The sequence below is a fragment of the Schistocerca americana genome, chromosome 9 (genome assembly GCF_021461395.2).
Source record: "Schistocerca americana isolate TAMUIC-IGC-003095 chromosome 9, iqSchAmer2.1, whole genome shotgun sequence".
NCBI classification, from domain to species: Eukaryota; Metazoa; Arthropoda; class Insecta; order Orthoptera; family Acrididae; genus Schistocerca; species Schistocerca americana.
Genome location: NC_060127.1, coordinates 87,650,329 through 87,674,524, shown reverse-complemented (window position 1 = coordinate 87,674,524; position 24,196 = coordinate 87,650,329). Strand labels below are relative to the sequence as shown.

General features: G+C 38.0%; 1 protein-coding gene across 2 annotated transcripts in view; it reads right to left on the bottom strand.

Annotated features, from left to right (window-relative positions):
* Nucleotides 1–22,930, bottom strand: part of LOC124551269 — a 31,489-nt gene extending 8,559 nt beyond the window's left edge. The window contains exons 1-5 of one of the 2 annotated variants that reach the window (XM_047126269.1): nucleotides 22,817–22,930; nucleotides 22,523–22,713; nucleotides 12,310–12,423; nucleotides 10,674–10,761; nucleotides 4,417–4,502 (exon numbers count right to left, since the gene is read on the bottom strand). In XM_047126269.1, the coding sequence (XP_046982225.1) occupies nucleotides 4,417–4,502; nucleotides 10,674–10,761; nucleotides 12,310–12,423; nucleotides 22,523–22,713; nucleotides 22,817–22,847 (510 nt within the window). In that variant the 5' untranslated portion in view covers nucleotides 22,848–22,930. Of the gene's footprint in view, nucleotides 1–4,416; nucleotides 4,503–10,673; nucleotides 10,762–12,309; nucleotides 12,424–22,522; nucleotides 22,729–22,816 lie in introns of both variants that reach the window. The other variant, XM_047126268.1, reaches the window with a different exon arrangement.
* Between the last annotated feature and the right edge of the window lie 1,266 nt (nucleotides 22,931–24,196).

Genomic DNA, 24,196 nt, shown 5'->3' with positions numbered 1-24,196 from the left:
TGTTATGACTTACGAATGTACTTTATTTTAAAAAATGAATCCATCACATATACAGTGTAATTGTAATGTAACAAGAGTATGTTGTGTTTAAAAAATGAACCCACCATCTACAAACTGAGAGTGTTACGTAGTAAGAGCGTCAGTTGAAAACTGAACAAATACAGCTGGTTTAAACATTAAATAAAGAATCCCTGCACCTCTCCTTCATTTACATGAAAACATAGCTGACATCTGCTGTAAGAGATCAAAAACACACACACACACGCGCGCGCACCTTCCCCCCCGCCTCCCCCCGCCGTATATATATATATATATATATATATATATATATATATATATATATATATATATATATATACATATCCCTAGCCGAGCCTCAGGTACAGGGCGGGTCGCAGGTGGCGGATAGCGAACGATCCATCAGATATGGTGGACAGCTGCGAATAAGGGGAAACCCAAATAAGCAGTCCCGGACCGAGGCGGCAGCATCACGAGGGTGTGGGAGGGTGACTTTTGGCAAGGGTCACACTCATTCAAAAACCACAGAACCCGAAGACGTTGCTGTGTCATGGCGAGTAAGTGCCGCCATTACAATAAGCACTGTCAACACCCAAATCCAGGACGCGTCTGAAGTGGGAACCATCGGCATCCTGGTCAGCGTCTGTTCACACAATGTGCGGCTGGTCATAATGCGCCAGGAACTAACAATCCCTGGTTCTAAACACCCAGTGGAAACAATGGACCAACTTGATTACAAGCAAGTATGGCTCATGCAAGTAATAACAACATTACCCCAGGTGGTAACCAATCCACCCATCAACAGATGGCAACCAGGAATTCGGATTCTGGGGAACCTGGACTTACACGATTACATCACAGAAAGTCGGAGCTCTCTGGCAAACTTCCACTTAAAACACCTACATACATTGGAACCTTTAACATAAATACATTAATCCAACCAGGAAAACTTCTAAACCTTACAACAGAACTTGAAAAGCAAAAGATAGTAATACTAGCTTTACAGGAGACACGTTTTACAGATGAAGAAACATCAGATTATGGCAACTATCATATCTTTAAGAGCAAGACGGATAAACGAATCGGAAGAGGAGCCCCCCATCTCGGGATGGCGTTTATCATACACGAGAGCGTGCTCAGCTCCATCAAGGAAGTTACTCCCGTAAATAATAGAATAATGACGATGCGCTTACAATGTGCCAACAAAACATACACAATGGTTAATGTTCATGCTCCCACAAACGGAGACAACAAGAAAAACCCCATAGAAACAGAAAAGTTCTGGGAAAATTTGGAGAATATAATGGCCAAGATTCCAAAAGATGATACAAAAGATCTACTCGGCGATTTTAATGCCCAAATTGGTAGAGAGAAAATCCACCAAAAAAACGTAGGCAAATATCCTGCACATAAATTTACCAATAAAAATGGTACAAGGCTCGTCGAACTATGTAAGCAGAATAACCTGAAGATAATGTCAACATCTCTAAGAAAATGTCCAAGAAAACAAAAGACATGGAGATCTCCTATACAACAAATTGGCGAGTTTCAAATATATCATGTGGCGATTTCATACCCAGTACAAAAAGAAATTTACGACGTCCAAGTACGCAGAGGAGCAAACATTGATTCAGACCATTACCTAACTAGAATTAAAATCAAGTTTACAGCACGAAGAAGTCATCAGAAGAAAACAGAAATACAGAAATATGACACCAAGAAGATTAAAGAATCTAAAGTAAAAGAAGAATGGGAGAAGGAAAAGGCAAACACATGGGAAGAATTTCATTCTAAAATCACGCGAATAGCTAAGGAAACTATTCCCTTGAAGAAGATATTCAAACACCCTTGGTGGGATTCAGACTGTGAAAATGCATTGGAAAGGAGAAAAAAGGCATTTCAAGAATATAACAGTAAAAAATCACAAGAAAGTCTACATTTATTTAACGAGGTTAGAAAACAGGTTTCAAAATCTATTAGGCAAGTAAAAAGGAAGTACACAAAGGCACAACTGGATGCCATAGAAGAAAATTTCCAAAACTATAATACAAGAGACTTCTACAGAACTTTCGCAGATAAAATACGAGGATATATCCCTCAAAATTTATGTTTCAGAAAACCTTATGGTAAATTAGCCCTAACAAACCAGGAAAACTGTCAAGTATTGGCTCAATACTTTTCTAACCTACTACATTGCCCAGAACCTAGTTTAAGGTTTCCCAAAGAAATCAGTGCCAACGCTCAACCGGATTCATTACCACCAACACAGGAAGAAATCAAATGTCACATTAAAAACTTAAAAAATAATAGAACATCTGGCGAAGATGGCATTGTTGCAGAGCTATTAAAAAACCTAGGACCAAAGACGTTGCAAGAGCTCACAAAAATAATAACAAAAATATGGGAAACAGAAAAATTACCAGAGGATTGGAAATGTGCCCTTATTCACCCGTTACATAAAAAAGGAGAAAGAACAAATGTCAATAACTACAGGGGAATCTCACTTTTACAAGTCACCTACAAAATTCTCTCAACATGCCTGCTGAAAAGAACACAAGAGCAGCTGGAACGCCAAATTGGTGGTTATCAAGCAGGCTTCCGCCCCGGTCGCTCATGCATAGAACAAATATTTAATTTAAAGACAATATTAAAACACAAAGCAATTAGAAATGCCCCCATAATTTGTACATTTGTAGATTTTAAGAAAGCCTATGACTCAATTGACCGGCAATCTTTGTTTAACATTTTAGAGGAACTTGGACTTGACTCCAAAACACTAAGGCTTATCAAAGAATCACTGACAGACACTGTATCTAAAGTTAAATTCAGGGGAGAAATCTCTGAACCTTTTCTCACAAAAACTGGAGTACGTCAAGGTGACGGGCTATCTCCACTTCTGTTTAATATAGTCCTGGATAAAGTCATTAAGGAATGGGAAAAAGAATTAAAAAATCAATCCTACTGGAAACCAAACCATCTTGGTAGAACCAAAGACAACGTGGAGATATCTTGTTTAGCATTCGCGGACGACTTGGCCATACTTGCAGATGATGAAGAAATCGCCACCAAACAAATAGAGATCCTTAAGGAATGCGCGGATAAAGTAGGTTTACAAATTTCGTTTCAAAAGACAGAATTTTTCTGTACGAAATTCCATATACACAGTTTGAACACAATATATGGAAAAATAAATAGAGTAAAACATTTTAAATACCTAGGTGAAATTTTGGAGCCAACCGGAGGAGAGAAAGTTGCACAGAAGATCAGACAACAGAAAATGAAGAGAGCATATGGTATTACACATGAAATATACAATAAAAAATGCATCTCCTCGAACACAAAAATCAGACACTACTGCGCAGTAATTAAGCCAGCAGCACTATATGCTAGTGAAACGCTCACACTCCACACAAAATGTGATTTAGAAAAAATACTAAAAGAAGATCGCAAAATTATGAGAAAGATTTTAGGTCCAAAATTAACAGAAGAAGGATACCGGATACAATCAAGAAGAACCACAGAAACTATATCAAACCTGGCAGCAGACATAAGGAGGCGAAGATTAAAATTTTATGGACATTTCACTAGACTTCCCCCCACACGACTCACCAACAAAATTCTCACTTACATAGAAAAAGTCAAATCAACAACACCATGGATTAGCCAAGTAAAATTAGATTTACAAAAAGCAAATATTGAACTTAAAGATGTCAAAGATAGAAAAACTTTTAGAAATAAGGTGGAAAAGTGGATTGCATTGTCGGAGAAGGAAGCACTAAAGAGACCAGGAACAAAATGGACAGAAGCAAGAAAAAGAAAACATGGAGAACGAATGAAAGAAGTATGGAAGAAACGACGTCAGAAAGCTTTGCGTGATCCTTCTGGGTCCATTCGCGATAAGTAAGTAAGTATATATATATATATACTTTTTTTAATTTTCTACCATTTTATACCTAGTATAAGAGGAATATCTTGGACTGTGACGTCATAGTGCTAGTCATCTTGGGCCCACAATACAGGGTAATAAATACTCTTCATTCTTTCAGCGATAAAGAAGACAGTCATAAATCAAGCCTCTTATCGTTCTTCCATCCTATAGGATAACAGCCCGTCATTTGTACGTATGGCACTTGGCCTAGGAAGATGGGGCGATGGTGAGGGGCAGGCAAAGGAAGTCATAAGTAACTGGTAACTAGAAATAAGAATCACAAATCATAGATCATTGGGCCGGAAATAGTATAGCCGCATACGAATGTACGTAGAGCAGTGACAATGATATAGAGATATACAGCCTCAGAATTTCATTAAAATCAGCAGGACTAGAAAACTAGTTCTAAAAAGCTAAATTTTGTTCAGTTCCTGGTGATTATAGCGTAATTCTTTAGTTATGCATTTTACCTGAATTGCTCCATAAAGGAGAAGTACACTACAGATAGCCTGCATAGCGGAATACACAAGGACTTCTGTCAGGAGTGTCTTAATAACTGAAACAGAAATAAGAAAAAGTATTAGTTGACTTTCTGATAACTAATATACTAACAAAAAAGACAATAAGGAATCACATGAAAATATATAATTGTATCAGATGTGAGACTGACAACACTGTGAGCGATCTGGCAACACTGTGTTTCTCTGCTTGTGTAGATCGGCGTACCCATCCCTTCCAGATGCTCAGTCCGAGTTTCAGCTCCATACTGCCACCATGTGATTTTTCAGAGCGTTATCAGTGAAGATGCTCTTTTGGTGCGTGCTACGAAAATGGAACAGCGGAATATAGAGCAACCTTATGTCATCAAATTGTGTGTAATACTTGTGGAACCCGCGAATGTGACCTTTGAAAAGTTGAAACAGGCCTATGGCGAACATTCCTTACCAAGAGCAAAAGATTTTCGGTGGTACAAATTATTTTTGGGAGGCCGAGAATACGTTGAAGATGAACCTCAATCAGGGAGACCTTCAACTTCCATAAACCGACGAAAACGTCGAACTTGTGCGTGCTCTTCCTCAAGGACAAACTGTCAAATAAGTTTTTACAAAGACGAACTTGAAAGGCTCACGGGAAGGATGAATCGAATGAGACCGGACACTGCAGATAAGTGGATGTTGCATCATGACAACGCCCCATGTCATATGACCACATTCATGACGGAATTTTTGACCTCCTGTTGATCCACAGCCCCCTTATTCAGATGATCTGAGTCCTTATGACTTTTTCTTTCACAGAAATTGAGAAATGTCTTGAAAGCAAATTCAAATGGTTCAAATGGCTCTGAGCACTATGGGACTTAACATCTGAGGTCATCAGTTCCCTAGAACTTAGAACTACTTAAACCTAACTAACCTAAGGACATCACACACATCCACGCCCGAGGCAGGATTCGAACCTGCGACCGTAGCGGTCGCGCGGCTCCAGACTGTAGCGCCTAGAACCGCTCAGCCACTCCGGCCGGCCCCGAGGCAGGATTCGAACCTGCGACCGTAGCGGTCGCGCGGTTCCAGACTGAAGCGCTTAGAACCGCTCGGTCACACCGGCCGGCAAATGTCTTAAAACAACGTCATTTTGGAACTCTGGATAACATTTAAAAGAATGTGACTGACATGTTAAAGGCCCTACCGGTTGAAACGCTGCTACCACAGGTTTATAGTTGTCGAAGTGAACTTATTCGAAGGAGGCAAAATTGTTCCCAGTAGTTTCACAATATTGTTGTTTCAAAAAAATAAAAAGCTTTGGTAGATAAAAAAATCAGAGTCATTAATTATCTTACACACCTCGCAGTATCCGCTCGTTCTACTAAAATGCTGAAGAGTTTCGGTTTAAATTGTGCCGGTAAATTAATGATTCTTTAATCCTCACCCCGCACAGTTGATCTGAATTACGTTACACCTCACACTGGGGTCCACTGGACCCCAGTACAATGTTATCGTATATGATGTTTTCGAAGCTCATTAATATATACATTGGACTGTCTTATGTCTATGGAGCATAGTAAATAACTGTAGTGATTTTTTTATTATTACAACAATAAGTAACACATGGTATATATAAAATGTGCGTAGTATTATTAATAAATAATATTTTGTATTTCTTTAACTTTCCCACATCTGAACGTGTATAATGCAACACAATGTCTTACTTGACTTTATTTAGTTATTACAACGAGTAATATACGGTATTTAAAAAATTTGGTATAAGTTACACTTGAACACTATACTGAAAATGAATTTTTATATATATATTTTATTAATGTATAAAATCAACATGAGTCTGAGCTAGAATGTATAAAGTAATATAATGTAATATAAAATAGAGGCGTATTTGAATTTTGCCCGATATTTTGGGATAGGGTGTTTACAAAATTACTATTATATCATATTTGCGCAAAAACACACAAGAAAAATGAAACTAATGTATATCAGAATCGAGTCACCATTTGTATTGTCAGTGAGCACACTCAGTACAAATTAGGGCTTTATGTTCTTCACAGACAGCCCTTTTACAATCCTGTCCGTTGACAACTGGAATTCGTAAGTTCCTCTTTATCAGACAATAATTGAAAACTTTGGTTTGACAATGTTGGGAACTGTAAGAAAAAATAAACCTGAAATACCACAATCATTTTCACGTTCTCAGAATATCACAAAACCAAAGTTTGCCTTTGATGTGAATAAGACGCTACTGTCATATGTCCCAAAGAAGAATAAAGTTGTACTCTTGCTGTCTACCATTAGCACCATGAACAGGTTCTGACAATAAGTGGGACAGATTCGTTTCTTTCTGTTACTACCTTGCCAACGTATGGAATTGAGTCTAGCATGTACTACGTCTTGCAATCATTAAACATCAAAATCTTAATTCAATATTTGTCCGGTTTTGAAGGCATGTATATTCTGAATGGGCATCTGCCACTGAAGCCCATTACATGCTAGTCTGTTGTGCAGTAATCGAAAGGGTTGTATAGGGACTTGCAGTTATCAATAAATATACTCCAGATGTACTGAATGGGTGAAAATTTGTCTTCTTGTTTCCTTTGCAAGCGGGTTGCTTCTTAGTCATCAAATTTTAGACAGCTCAAAAACTGAAATCCCCTTTGTGACATTGTACCGCGAAATAGGAGAACTACAAATTTAGCGGACCAAAAATCTAAATTTTGGTGAGCAGCCTTCTTTACGTTGCAGAAATGCAAGAGTCCAATGGCAGCTCTACGATATTTGTAGTCTTACGGTAACTTTCCGCGTTTCCGATTGAAGAACAGTTGCGAGTAATTTTGTCGTTCGTGTAAGTGACAAACATGTACAGCATTTCATCTGTCACTAATAACTGCCATGCATCAATTGGACTAGAAGTGGACCTTGTTTGACCCTTTGGTCCTGGGAGGAGAGGAACTTAATTTCTGGATTTAGTTCTTCCTCTCTTAGATGGTGTAGTTGAAGACCACTTATAGCCATTCTAGAAGGATGTTGGCGCTGGAAGAACTACCATGAGTAAGACCATCGTCTTCTCCACTCTCTTCCGTACTTAATGGTTCCTGTATTTCGAAAAAATTACGATCTTCATCAGAATCTAGGCCTCCAAATGTATCTTCTTCCTGCTCCAACAAGTCCATAAGTGCATTATACGCGTTTATATCTTCAACTGTTAAGAGTTGTTTGCCCATCGTCGCTGATAAATAAAATAATATAGGGCTACACTGAGCGGAAACAGTTATAGGTCACACACAATACATATTTCAGTATTGTATACTTACCAGGTTATCATTTGCAACCTGCATAAATGAGCTACACGGAAAGCACACTTGGGTAATCAAGACCCCACGGACGTTCAACAAACTTTATAGCTTGTCACTACCGCAACAACAATGCAAATGTTTGACTTAATATCGCATACGTGTAAGCAGTGTTACCAGCCTAATACACACTAAGTTTCAATAAACTATTGCCAACATACTCTGTAATACACAACAAAAATTACGCTTGGGTCCCTAGGACTAGAGTCTGCGGTGCGAGGGTTAAGAGTCGAACTCTCATATGTAAAACAGCTTGAAACTTCTGATCAACTTGCAGATGAGTTAGTGCGTTAAATATTTTATTTTAAGCATGTAAGCGAGAAAATGTTTAGACGAGGTTTGAAATTATGCTTAAGATTTGTTGGAAGTTGCTGAGTGCTTTCCTTATGAAAGATTGTGTGACTATAATCAGAGCAATCTACTCTCCATTTTAAACAAAAGCAAATTTTTCACACATCTCAATGTTTATTATGTCGTATCTCCGGAATTTTGTGTTGTCTCTGATATGATATTACAGTTACATTCAGTGATATGTATGCACAGGCTGCAAAGCGTACTGTGAATAGAGTTAATAGAAAAGAAATAATTGATTAAAACGTCATACCTGGTGCTGAAGTTTTATGTAGTAAATCATAAACATTTTTTGCTTTCATCATTTTGTGGGGGTATCAGAAAGAAAATATTTTGTAAAGTTTGAAAATATGTGTGAAGTTTGTTGAAAGCCGCTAAGTATGTCATTCTCAAATACTGGATAAATGAAATCAGGGTATTTTACGTTGCCTCTAGGTAAACACAATTTCTAACTGTGGTACTTGTCTTATTGTGTTAAGCTTTTAACAACAGATTATACCTCTTAGTGAGTGGATTTTGATAGCATTTTAATTTTTTAAATTCAATATATAATTACGCTAAATATTGAAAATCAATTTGCTGTTGCCCCTGAAATCCGTTAGATAGGCAATCTGCGAATAGTGCTTCATAATGTATTCCACTATACTAACGAACCTGGTTGCTAGTACTATCTCAGTTTAGAGAACCTGTTCCAACCTTAATCCTAAACGGCACAGAAATAATATTTTCTTCTAGTGCAAAGGACTTGGGGATAATTGTGGACCATCACTTAGACTCGGCAGAACGCACAACTGCAATTTATAAAAAGATATCAGTGTCACTTTATTCAGTACAGAAACTTAAAAAAGTATTTCCTCTCGAGCTTAAAAAAACTCATGGAGACATTAATATCGCCCATATTTGATTACGGTGACCATATACTACAAGCAACTGCATAGAGAACTCATCCTAGCTGGTACTGCAAATGAATGTTTGTGTACTATAAATACGTGACGTCCTCTATTTTGACCACATCACTCCTGCCTATGAACAATTATTACCGCTAACTGCCAATAAGTTAGAGATTATATTAACCTATGTTTGCTCTACCGTCTTCTCAATCATTGCGCTTTCTCTCTCTTCCTTATCTTCAACTCTCATACGACTACATGAGCATCGCAGGAGAAATGTTCGTTCTCAGCGAAGTCGTTACTGTACCACTGTGTAAGACTGCCACGTTCTCTAAATCATTTTCTGTTTCAGGAACTCATCTGTGAGAAAATCTTCCTTAAAATATCAAAAATATTTAATTCCTTTCGGACAAGGGAGCTTAAGGTCTATCTACGTATCATAGTAGGCATCTCCTTCATAAACTTGTCTGCAGCTCACTATCGGCAACCCTCCCGCACCATTCTGCTCTCCCCCTAGTTGACAATTTTGTTCTTTCTTAACGGCCATTATCACTTTCATTTCAATGTTCTCATCTTTCTTTGTCCCTTCCATTTCTGATATACTAAACACAGCTTCAAATGTGCTAAACTAATCTACATCATTCGTAATGCCCTTTATTCTTGTTCTTAATTTTATTTTTATTATTATTATTATTATTGCCATTTATTATTATTATTAGTAATGCAAATTATTATTATAATTAATGTTATGTTTTTGTATCTGTTGTTCCTGGTTAGATGAAAGAAAGACCCTGAGGGCCCTCACTTGGTCGAGTTAAATAAGTAATAAATAAGGAAGCAAATAAAGAGAACAAGGTATATCCGGAAATGATATCAGCAAACACTTAAATCGATCCAAATTCAGAAAGTGAAATATGTTTGTTCAGGTGTGTCTTCTGAGATTAAAGATAACAACAAAAAAGAAAATAATCTCTCTGTTTCTTGATAATCACCCCTTGCCGAAGTTCAGAGTTGAAAAAGATAATTCAGTTGCAGAGAAGCTGAAATACTATCACGTTCTCCATTTCAATTATTCTGGAAGAGAAAAAATCAAAAACGAACTATGAGAAAAGAAAAAAGGCAGAAAAGAAAGAGGCAATAAGAAGCTTAAAGTCAAGTTTATGAAAATAAAGCGTGAAATAGGAGACAAAACGAGCTCAAAATCTAGCAAATCAAAATAAAACAACGTCTACGACATGAAGAAAGAAAGAAAAGAGTAAGAAGCAACCTTTTCTGCCAGTTGCAATGAGAGCTTTACAGATAATGGGGTGTAGTGTGGACACTGTCAGCGAAGGCGCCATGAGATGTGCCCTGATTACGCAGACTCAGAACGTTATGTTTGTGATCACTGTTAAAATTTAAAAGTTGTGTAGTCTTAACCACACCCTCTGTAGCCTTACCTGACAAGATCATTACGACTGCACAACTGTCATTTTTTCAATTGCTAGAACAAGTAATTTTTAGTTAGATTTAAGTTTTATATACTCGATATAGTTAGGTTGTTAGATGAGAAACACATTGAGTATATTTTCATTTGTTTTAGAATAAAATTTTTGTCCACGACAAAAATGTGTTAAATGCAGATACTCACCCAACTTTCCTCTATTCACGTCATCATAGATGTCCTGATAGGTGAGCAAATAGTACATTGATGTTCCTATCTGCACAAAGCTTAAACTCTGCAATGTAAAAATATTCTTTTGTATTCAATTGGTTCCAGGTTATGTTTGATATAGTGTAATGATATATTTTATTAAAATACAGAGTCTGGCTTCTTAGTAATAACGATCTTGTTGTTTAATATCTTCAAAGTCTCATGCAGAAAAGTTAAGATGCTTTGTGAACGTATATGTGGATATGCACTCACCTCAGACATTCAGCACTTTGCCTATGAGCTTCTGCAGTAAAACAAATTAAGGAGGAGACAAGTAACTGGCCAATAATATGATTTCCAGGCTTCTTGTATGTGACAAACTGTAGCACTCAGAAATGAGTACGAGCTGAAGTATGTAACTCTTTACATCACAGAGCACTTGCCTGCAAAGGGCAATAGGTTCCGAGTTCGAATGTCGATCAGGCACACGGTTTTAATCTGCCAGGAACTTTCATATCAGCGCACACACCACTTAACAGTGACAATTTAATTCTGGAATTCCTTATATAACTTACTAAGAAACACTATTGTGTCAAACCAGAAATATTTTCCAGCTGGTCTCAGACCATCATATTCAGAAACAATCACCTTAATGTGACTCTCCAGCAGGTCGAGACTTGTGCTGTAGATCTGCAGAAGTCTTAAAGAGAATTAAAGTCAACATTCCCTAGATCGCTCTTTCCCTTCATCATGAATGTTTCTACAATATAGTTGGTCGCATTATAAAATCACAGAACTCGATTTAGTTCTTATATTTTGAAGCGAATTAAGAAATAAATGGCCAAGCAAAGCACAGGCATAGGTGTTGAGTACAATGCAGAATAGAGACTTTCTTAACACCAAATAGTGGATGACAGAGTGGTGGAAGAAGGGACAGACTTCTCCTAGACTAGCTGAATGAAGTAAGATGAGCTTACTTCAATAAAAGAAACTTGTATGGAACTAAAAATATTTCCCAGGAGTTTATATCTGGCATAAAAGAATCAGATCTGGAACCAGAAACATTTTCCTTGAAGTGGATATCTTGAATATGGAATCACATAGAGGTAAAATGTGGACCATTATCAAGTAAGAAGAACAAGAATGGGATACTGCAAGCTTCTGGAATAGAAAGCTATCCATGCTTGTCACAAATTTGGCTGGCACACAAAGTTCAAAATAAACAGGTACAAAAAAGAATAGGTTGAGAAACATGTCTAAGAATAGGGTGAGTAAAAAATTCTACAGAAAAACTAAACAGAAGAACCTAACACTTGCTACAGCATCCAGTTATAGTTAACATGGTGACGGGAGCAGCAGAGGGATAAATAGTAGGTATGTAAACAATGGATATACCATGCAAAATAGCTCATAGAGCAGGTTATGTGTAGTAACTACGTAGGGATGAAAAGGTTAGTACAAGATAGGAAAAGATGGAACAGCATGAAACCAGTGGAAAGACTGATGGCTTGAAAACCAGAGAATATTAGGTGGAACTAGAGTACATTCATTATTGAGGTACAGCACCCAGGTGAAGTCATTGCAAGGAAGCTGCAATACCTTAATTACTGTCATTTTTTCCTTGTGTACTCACCACAAACAAGATGGCAATGATAATCGTGCCCACTCTGAGGGTGCACCCACAGCAACATTGGCGCGTAAGAACCATCTCAGCAACAGTGTTTGGTTTTATAACTGGGACGATGCTCTGTAACAATGGGACGATGGTCACATTACATATGGAAGTTTGAAGCATATTAAGAAACTAATGGCCAAACAGTTATGAGACTTGATTGGCAACATTGATTCCAGTCCATATGCTCAGTACCTTCAGCTAGATGACTGATCATGTAACTTCTGTATTGTTATCGATCTATTACTTGAATTTCTCTAGATGAGAGTTGCAACATGTGTGAATGCAAGTACTCTGACACTTTCATGTAGGCAGAACAATAGAAACAAGAACTACCTGCACCTCGATCTAGTTATCTTTGAAACAGAAACGAGTACAGTACACAGCTTGTTAATCTTCCCATTGAAATACAACGCCTGACAGATCGTTTGTTCACTGACAAATTTACTGATAATATGACTACAGAACATGGACCTTGGGTTAGTGAAAAAAATTTCTCGGTAAAGTAGTCATAATATTGCTGAAAGTTTTGGGAGGGTCACAGTGGGTTGTTTTAACAACGGTAAATTTGTCTACCGATTGGCAAATGAATACACAGGTTTCAAGTAGCTCAGTGTTTTCTAAAAGTGGAGAAACTTACAGATTCACTGTTAATAAGAAAGTATCGTTCACTCTCTCTCTTTCATAGTGTTCATACACTTGTAGAGACAATACTGATTTTATGATTTGGCATATTATCTGATTTCATTGTAACTTTGTTACCACATGCCAGGCCTGTTGTCAAAGTTGTCAGTCATGATGAGAGAGGGGAGATCCTGCATGCCATCTATATGTGAATTGTAGAAATTTTGTTGTGTATGTTACCGAATGTAAACTGTTAATGTATCATATTTTCTGAGGCTTATATTGGTGACCAGCTCAACACTTACTAAACAAGCGAGGAAAAAAGCCTAGAGCCACTCACTGTAGCCAGTGTTCCACATCAATGTTCATTAACCCAGCCTGTTTTTCTGATCTGGGCATGGGTCATACCCTATTCTCACAAGAACCTGCCCGTCAGTATTGGCTATTTATTCAGATACTGGTAAATGGTGACTTGCTTATAAATATATTTTGGCATTTGAAAATTGTCATCACAAGCAATTTTCCTCCTGGCCACAGGCATAATTTCACCCTGATATACACTCCTGTTATGTCAGCTCCATTTATTACTGCATTACTGTAGGATGACGAATTAAACATTAGTATGTCAGAGCACTGGATACACAGTAACATTTTTTGCATCTCATGCACTTCTGGACCCAAACTTTTTGTTTACTATTTCTCTGTCACAGACGGGATGACACTTGGGAGGTAGTTGAATGGTATGGATAGTGGATTGTGAAGAAGTTATAAAATGATTATCAAAATAAGTAAAACAAAGATACTGGAATGGATTCGGATTAGGAAATGGGGCACTAAAAGTAATAGATGAGCTCTTGCTAATTGGGCAGCAAAAATAATCGATGATAACCAAAGTGCCAATAGCAAGAAAAAAAATATGTAAAAATTAAAATTTATTAACATCTAGTACTGTATGAATGTAATTGTAAAAAATATGCGTCTAGAGTGTATTCTTTCACTGACAGGAGTTGAACTTGGATAATAAGCACTTCACACAAAAAGAGAGTAGAAGAGTTCGAAATATGATCCTACAGGAGATTGCTGGAAATGGTTACATTAGATAAAAAATGAAGAGATAGTGAATGAGATTGGAGAAAAAGGAGTATATATTACAACTGGTCTAAAATGAGGCGTTGGAAAATAGTAAACATTCTGAGGCATCACGAAATCGTCAGTTTGGTAATGGAGGGGAGAGAGGGCTATGAGAGTAAAAACTGCATAGAGAGACAAAATGGAGAATAGAGTAAGAAGCTTCAAACGGATGTAGGCTGCAGTAATTACACAGAGATGACGAGATTTGCACAGGATAATCTAGTGTCGAGAGTAGCATCAAACTAGTCTTTGGACTAAAGGCCACAGAAAAAACTAACAGAAATTTCCTTTTATCTAATCTTTAGTGGCAGCTCTGCTGCCATAGCCTCTACCATGGCAGAATTTACTGCAATATGATTTCCAGTTAGATTACATCATGGTCAGACAGAGATTCCGATATCAGAAACTGGACTGTAAGGTGTACCCAAGAGCAGATATGTTTAGATAACAATTTGGTAACGATCAAGTGCAGACCGAGGTTTAAGAGTCTTGCGAGAAGGAAACATCGTGCACAAAAGGTGGGACATGGAAGTGCTACAGAATGATGAGATACGCTGAAGCAGTAGATACTTCGATACCAAATAACTCATTAGGTAGTTCGCTTGAAGACGAATGAACAACTCTAAAAAGGGCAGTCACAGAAGCTGAAAAAAAAAGACATACGTGCAAAGAAGGTAACTGCAAAGATACCATGAGTAACAGAAGAAAAACTTCAGTTGATCGACAAAAGAAGGAAGTACAATAATATTCAGAGAAATTCAGGAAACCGGAAATACAAGTTACTTAGGAACGAAATAAACGGGAAGTGCGGGAAAACTAAGGCATAAGCTCTACATGAAAAATATGAACAAATCGAAAAAGAAATGATTATCTGAAGGACTGACTCAGCAACCAGAGAAATCAAAACAATCTTTGCTGAAATTAAGAACAACAGCCGGAGAAGAAAAAGTGCGATGTGAATAGCATTGCTTAATTCTGAGGGGAGAGAGAACCAGGTGGAAAGCCTCAATGAGGACGAAACTTGTCTCATGACATGATTCAACAAGATACAGGAATCGATAGGAAATAGAGAGGGGATCCAGTATTACAGTCAGAATTTAAAAGAGCTTTGGATGACTTAAGATTGAATGAGACAGAAGAAAAGAAAAAATTCCATAATAATTTCCTAAATCATTGGAGCAAGTGGTAACTAAACGACTCTTCATGTTCAGGTATAGAATTTTTGAGACTGGGGATATACCAACAGACTTTCGAAAAAACGTCATCCACACAATTCCGATGATAGCAAGAACAGACAAGTGCAAGAATTATCGTACAGTCAGCTTAACAGCTAATGCATCCAAGTCGCTGAGAAGGATAACACACAGAGGAATGGAAAAGAATCTGACAAGGGAACCTCCCCATTGCACCCCCTTCAGTTTTAGTTATAAGTTGGCACAGTGGATAGCCATTGAAAAACTGAACACCGATCAATCGAGAAAGCAGGAAGAAGTTATGCCGGCACGGTAGCTCAGCGTGTTCGGTCGGAGTGTTAACAGCCCTCTGTAATAAAAAAAACTGAGTTAATCAATCAACAACGAACTTAAACGGATGTCTTACGACGTCCGCCCCGAGCAGATACAACGGACAAAAGCGAAGAAAATGAGATTAAAAAAAAAAAAAAAAAAGTGGTTAGCGTGAGCAGCTGCGGAACGAGAGGTCCTTGGTTCAAGTTTTATCTCGAGTGAAAAGTTTAATTTTTTATTTTCAGTCAATTATTATCTGTCCGTCCGTCCGATGCGAGGTAACTGCACCGTAGTATGGGGACGCTATACCTAAACGGAAAAATTTGAAAACGTTAAAAACATATGTTTTGACAGAGCACAGGGAAAACTGTGCGACTGTGAAACTGTTGCATTCATTTGTTGCAGTTTATGTGACAAACTCTTATGTTTTCATCACTTTTTTGGGAGTGATTATCACATCCACAAGGAAACCTAAATCGGGCAAGGTAGAAGAATCTTTTTACCCATTCGCCAAGTGTACAAGGTAGGTGGGTCGACAACATATTCCTGTCATGTGATGCAAATGCCGTCACCAGTGTCGTATAGAATATATCAGACATGTTTTCCTGTGGAAGAATCAGTTGACCTATGACCTTGCGATCAAATGTTTTCGGTTTCCATTGGAGAGGCACGTCCTTTCGTCTACTAATCGCACGGCTTTGCGATGCGGTCGCAAAACACAGCACTAAACTTATTATAGTGAACAGAGACGACAATGAACGAACGGACAGATCATAACTTTGGCGAAAATAGAGAAAGAACACTTTTCACTCGAGGGAAGGCTTAACCAAGGACGCCGGCCGCGGTGGTCTAGCGGTTCTAGGCGCTCAGTCCGGAACCGCGCGATCGCTACCGTCGCAGGTTCGAATCCTGCCTCGGGCATGGATGTGTGTGATGTCCTTAGGTTCGTTAGCTTTAAGTAGTTCTAAGTTCTAGGGGACTGATGACCACAGATCTTAAGTCCCACAGTGCTCAGAGCCATTTGAACCATTTGAACCAAGGACCTCTCGTACCGCAGCTGCTCACGCTAGCCACGGGACCACGGCGCTCGTGATCTAACACTACCCATGATGTTGCCTATGTTGCACATGGACGACTCAGTTCGTATATTTTGCTTATTTTTTTCATAGTTCCACACAACGTCTTCCTGTTTTCTCGATTGATCTGTGCTCAGTTTTTCAAGGCCTATCCACTGTGCCAACTTATAACTTAATCTGAGCGGGGCGCGATGGGGAGGTTCCCTTGTGAGAATCTATTAGGTGGCTTCAGAAAAGGTAAAGGCCAAGAGAGGCAGTTCTGAGGTTGCAGATGATAATGGAAGCAAGACTGAAGAAAAACCAAGACACGTTCGTAGGATTTATCGATCTGGAAATAGCGTTCGACTATGTAAAATGGTACAAGATGTTCGAAATTTTAAGAAATATAGGAGTAAACTACAGGGAAAGAAGGGTCATATACAATATGTGCAAGAACAAAGAGGGAACAGTAAGATTTAAAGAGCAAGAACGAAGTGCTCCAATTAAAAAAGGTGTAAGACAGTGATGCAACCTTTCACCCCTACTGTTCAGTCTATGTATGGAAGAAGCAATGATGGGAATAGAAAAAAGTTTCAAGAGTGGAATCAAAATTCAGGGTGAAAGGATATCAATGATGAGATTTACGTTGTTATTCTCAGTGAAAGTGAAGAATGATTACATGATCTGCTGAATGGAATGAATAGTCTTATGAGTACAGAATACCAATTTATAGAAAATCGAAGAAAGACGAACGTAATGAGACGTAGCAGAAATGTGAACAGAGAGGAATTTAATATCATAACAGCTGATCACGAAGTAGATGAAGTCGACGATTACTGCCAGCTAGGCACCAAAATAACACACGACGGATGGAGCGTGGAGGATATAAAAAGCAGACTGACACTGGCAAAAAGGACGTCCTTTGCCAAAAGAAGTCTACAAGTATCAAACACAGAAATTTCTGAAAAAGCACTTTTGGAGCACAGCGTTGTATGGTAGTGAGATACGGACTAAGGGAAAATCTGAACAGAAGAGAATCGAAGAATTTGAGTTATGGTGGTACAAGCTAATGTTAAAAGTTACGTGTGTAGACGATGGATAGACCACGCAGAGTTGGTCACAGAGGTAACGAATGAGGAGGTTCTCTGCAGAGTCGCTAAGGCAAGGAATATATGGAAGACACTGAAAAGACGAAGGGACAGGGTGATAGTACATCTGTTAAAATATCATGAAAAAACTTAAATGGAACCAGAGGAAGCTGTAGATGGTAAAAACTGTAGAGGGAGACAGAAATTGGAATATGTCTGGCAAATAATCGAAGACGTAGGTTGCAAGTGACAATCTGAGATGAAAAGATTGGCACAGCACAGCAATTTGTGGCAGGCAGCATGAAACCAGAAGTATGATGACCCCAAAAAATAAAAGTACTTGTAAGATCCATAATAAAGAGCGCGAAGCACATGGAATATATAGCTGATGCATGAACAGTTCATCTCCTAAATATTGTCTGCTGCCTACAATCCATGTTTTTCGTTACAAATCTTACAAGTATTTACACAGGTAAGTTACAAACGTTCAGAATTACATGTATGGGGTTAGGAATCTGTATGGAGCTAGGAAAAATTATTTTATACCTCTTAGTCCGATTCGGAAACGCAATGAATAAAAAATTTAATTTCATTTAAATAATTTTCTGCTTAAAGATCGCATAAACTATATGGGATTTGCAGATGACTTATTTTTACTAGCTATTAACATTGAGAAGCGAGAAATCAAGTAACAAGTCTAAAAAATATAGTACAGGAAAAGGACTCCAGAAACCATTCAAAAAGACTGAGATAAAGGTGGCAGTACCAATAATAATTACCCATAAGAGTAAATAATAGTAATGCGGAAATAGTAAAAACTAGGAGAAAATAAACCATACAATTTGGACGAGAAATGAGCATGGCAACTAGAACTAACAAAAAGAAAGCTCAAAAATTAACATTGTCAACATACAGTCTATTAATCAAAGATAAATTAAAACATTACAAGATGGTAGTTCAACCAGAGTTGATACATGGAAGTGAAACGCTTTTCAAAGTCATCCAGAAAAACAGCTTCGACAAAATCCTAAAACAAAGAGAAGAATAGCTAGAACATGGATAACTAAGGAATATCAAAAAGATAGACAATGAAGGATAGTGCGAAATGAAATGGTGTACAGTGAACTGAAACCCATTACAGACACTGTATGGTCACATTATGACGACATCAGAAACCAGATTACCAAGAAAAAATTTAGAGAAACTTTGGAAGATGAAGGAACAGGTAGAATGAGTAATGAAAATCTGGGAGCATATGAGAAAGTTAGTATTAATCCTGGACGATTTGCGAAACGATACAGGAAATTTTTAAGAAAAATGAAAACCATAAAAATTAGATTTAAATAAAAAATAAACAAAAACGATAAGCAATGAAAAGGGTATTTACAGAGGAGAAACGACAAAAAAGGCCAGCACTAATGAAAAGATATTGGGCAATTCGGAAAGAAAATCTACTGAAGAAGATGACCAAGTAGTCCAATGAGGCGGTAAAAGCGGAAGTAGACAAATTCTGCTTCATTCCCTTTGGTAATATGGACAAAATTAAGAAAAGAGTTCAGTAAACAAGGGCTCGAATTTGTAGATCTTAGGTGCTATGAGCACTTGTTCGTTTTCGCTAATTCTAAATACTTATCTTCTGGAAAACAATTGCCCATAGCTCTTAAGTTCTGTATTTTAAAGTCTATATTTATCAGACTTTTCTTTCTTGTTCCCATCTGTACTACCAGAACTCTACAATCTTTGCAACAACAGGACTAGTACATGTGTTCAGTCGACAGAGGTATTATAACGATTATCGCTTATATCTTTCGAACCGTTCGTTTCCCGATTAGTGTCTCTTGCCTCAAATTGATACCCTTACCATTCTCCTTCAATACCGAAAGTTGCTAACACCATCGCAGAATCACCATGTATTAGAGTTGTAAAACTACTGCTCTCTACCGTAGACTGCCATAAGCAAGAGTAGACTGCGGTAATTTTCATAGCAGCTTCGGTAAGTCAAGATTGTAACTGCATTTCCTGTATGTTAGGTGTGTTGCATACATATCAGGCGCTACCTCTTTGTCTGTCTATGCAATCAGCGTCTTACTAAAATCTGGATGTGGTGAACCGTTCAGAAAGTGAGTGAGTCCATATAAAGGGCTACGTAACCTATGAAACTTTTAAAAATAAACAATAATCATAGCAAAATTGAAAGTCAGTGTTTGACTCAGGTTTTATTCGAAAATTATTGATCTGTAACCTGAAAAAGAGGGCTGTTGTAGTAAAGATGAAAAACAAACAAACAGATTTATTATACAGGGAGAGTCACTAACTATTTCCACTATTTCCACCAAGAATAACTCCGAAAGTACGATAGGAGCCGAAACGTTTGTGGGACAGAAGTTGCATGTGAGAACGGGGCCATAATATGACCTTGGGTTTTTGTCGCTAGTCTGTCACTGCAGAGAAATGAAGGCCAATTTTTTTTAAATGGGATGCTATAGTTTGGTACTTATTTTTTGAGAGCGGCTATCGAGATGAATCCAATGACGTGTAACAGTAAGGTCAACGAAGGTCACAAAGGTGGCATCAACGTCCATTTACAGAAGGTGTTCGAAGTGATAGCCACTGGTATCAATGCAGTGCTGCAATCTTCTTATCACGGATTGAGTGGTATTCCTTATCAATTTGGAACTAATCGAAGCACATGCTCTGACAATTCTCTTTCGCATATCTTCGTCTGTAGTAGGAACGTCTTTATAAACGATGACTTTTACGAATCTCCACAAGAAAAAATCCAGATGCTTCGACTCTGACGAACGAGCTGACCACGACACATCTCCTCCACGTCCAATCCGACGATTTGGGAATTGTCTCTGCAACTCATTGCTAGCCATCAGCGAAAAATTTGCTGGACACCCATCGTTTTGTTAGCACATTATGTTCCTTGTTCATAGAGGTATTTCTTCCAATAACAGACATAATGTTTCTTGCAGGAATGAGGTGTACTTCCTACCATTAAGATTTCCTTCTATTGAATGGGGGCCTATAACTCTGTCCTAAAGAACCCCACACCATACACTCACCGACAACGGTTTTTGGTGTGCAACTTGCCGCAGCCAACATGGATATTCAGTTGCCCAATAATGCTTGTTATGCAAATTAACATTTCCACGGTTCGTGAATGTAGATTCGTTAGTAAATTAATGAAATTAATAAATGTGCCATCCCTCTGAATCTGAAGTTGAGCCCATCGGCAGAACTCAGTGCGACGCATACAATCCGTACCAGTTAATTCCTGGTGGAGACTGACGTGGTAATGATGATATTTATGGCGATGTAGAACACAGACAACACTACTCTGTCTCATGCCTTGCGATTTGATGCGAACTAACACAAGGATCTCGAAGTACAGTTGCAAGACTACCAATTTCCATTTCCTCGTTAGTAACTTTTCATTGCCGAATATGTTTCCGATGCGTCAAACATCCAGTTGTTCTGAGCTTATCGTACACATATTTAAATGTACGACGCGTATGGTGAGTAAGTTGAGGATATCTTTCAGCGTATAAGTCTCTAGCTCTCACTGAATTTCGTTGGCATTCTCCGTAAATGAGAAGCATATCGACTTGTTCTTCGAAGGCATACATCATTCACATTTGCTTGATACGACGATAATAGTCTTACTGTTCCTGTTACGGTTGTATTACGAAACCGTCGAATGGTGTTTACATGTCTATGGCACGTTAGATTGATACTCCGTATTCGGCGAATATGTACTATTTCAGGATATACGAGAGAGAATTGTCAGGGCATGTGCTTCGATAAGTATCGAAGTGATAGGAATACCACTCAATACACGAGAAGATTGCAGCACTGCATTGATACCAATGGCCATCACTTCGAGCACCTTCTGCAAATGGACGTCCATGCCACCTTTGTGACCTTCGTTGACCGTCAATGACCTTACTCTTACACATCATTGGATTCATCTCGATAGCCACTATCAGAAAATAAGTACCAAACTATAGTATCCCATTAAAAAAATTAATTAGACATTCAGATCTCTGACGCAACCCCACATAGCAGCAAGAAACCAACGTCATACTATGGCCCCCGTTATCCGATGCAACTTTTGTCCCACAAGCTTTTCAGCTCCTATCATACTTTCGGAGTTATTGGTCGCAATAGTTAGTGACTCACCCTGTACAACTCTAGAAAACGCAATTTCCTCAAAGAAAAGATAAATTTAGAAAAAGAACGCAAAATAAAATCATATAAAACGTTTCTTGACTACTTTGTCTGGCTCATATGAAACATATTTCCGTTATTCATAAACAAGTTTCACACTTATCAGTAATAACAGGAAGCTATTGCCTTTGACTAAGATGAAGAAAGTTCTGTAGGATAAAAACAAGAATAATTATAAACATTTTTCTGTTTGTGCATGTACACCGTCCTTGCATCAGATATAAATGCTTTGGTTACATAAAAGCGCAAAAGTTACGCGATCAGCTAATTTTTAGTACTTGTAAAATGCAACTTGTATGTTGTAAGCATATAAAATACACAATGGACTAACACCGAACGATGTGCGGTTCTAATTATGTGTAGAACAAACGAAGAGATGTCGTCGGTTCCCTGTTTCTCTCTGACACATTCATTTATGTCTTTTTTCCCTTACGATGCCAGCACTAGTAATGGTAATCCCAACATTTAGTACGCTATTTATGTAATGTACCAAAAGAATCGTACGGTAGTTTTGGTAGAGCGCAATTGTGCCACTTACCGTATCTGCATGTGCTACCGCCGCATTGTGATGCGTGGGAGTAACTGTACAATGGCGTCCGCTCCACCCCTCTGCATCCACTCGTAGCATTTTGTGGAACCTGCCCCTATGCTGCTCGTTGTCACTGCCGTCCATCAATCGCTTCTGTGAAATCTTCTCAGGGCTTTCCATCTTGACGTCTTCATCTATTGCTGGAATATTATCGACTGTGTTCACAGTATTTAATGCGTCCACTATCATAGCTCTTAGTTCCGCCGTTGGTACTTGAGTATTATCGCTGTCCATCTCACTTACCGTTCGTTTTGTCACCGTACACGCCGTTCATGGTGGCGGTTGGTCGTTTTAAACTTAGATTTGGACTCCTTGTAGATCCCAGCGGGGCCTCGCGGGATCCTCTATCTCTTCTACACTGACTCTTCCACGTGTGCGAGGCCAGCGTTTAAAAACGACCCGAGTCAAGGAACGGGAAGGAAACTGCGGCTTCGCTCTGAATGCGTCAGTGCAAGCACGCATATTGTGCGCAGTCAAAACTACTACCGTGGTTCTTAGCTGCGCTAATAATAAATCTGGAAAACCGCCATGTCTGTTTGTCTTTGAACACGCTGATCTCCAAAACTAGTAGAAGACTTTTCATGGGGTTTTCGCAGGAAACGTGGTAATAGCTTGGGGTACCGTATATTTTTCAGTTTATCAAAATCTGATTTTTAACGTTATTAATATTGTAACAAAACTTCCTTTTCCGCCTGACATTGCGTAATTGTATGTATATTTATTGTCTGTGTGTGTAAACGTGAAAGAATGATCTGTGTTTAGTGTAATTGTAACGTGTTGTATGAAATTGTCTTTTAAACAGATAATAGTTAATTATTTTTCCACAGTTCTACTTGCAATCATTTAAACTGCGAAAATGTTAACAGAGACTTATTACACCCAACACTTCGGTGTGCTAAAAAGCTGATTACAATTATTTCCTTTTATTGGAGTTGTAACCTCCCCCCTCCTTCCTTCTTCCATCTATTGTCCACTTTAAACAATGCCCAGCCCAAGAAATTAATAAACAAAGTCTTTTATGAAGATATGAGATGAGTGAAGATTTCCATTAACTTTCAAGTTTACTTAGCTTGTCATGTTGAGATGTCTCCAGTTCTTCTTGTCTAGGTGTCTGATTCTTGAAGCAGAAAATCCAACATCAGGTTCTCACCACGGTTGCTTTGAACTAAATAAATTGGAATATTGTTGTTGCAGAATTTTTTACGTAAACGTATTTTCCACTTATTTTCTCTCATTTTAATATATCATATAGTACTTTTATTTTTCACATTAACAAAGCCGAAATTACATTGTTCGCACCTATTATTTTCTTCACAAATGAATTCGTACCAGTTTTCGTTACAATATTAATTTCGATTATTATTTCATAAATGAATCCAGAAATAAACATAGTAAATAGTACAGGATTGGGTAATTAATAAAAGAAATTTTAAGTGTGCAAATAATTCGTAATTTCAAATGTTTGTAAGAAAAATAATTTTAACTGTACATTCAGCAGTAGTACTTATCGATTATAGCATCGAAACTAAAATAATGTATAAAGTAATTCTTTTTTATAAATTTTAGCTTGAAATATAACATACTGTGTATAAAGTTACATTAATGTTTTAAGAAAAGCACAGT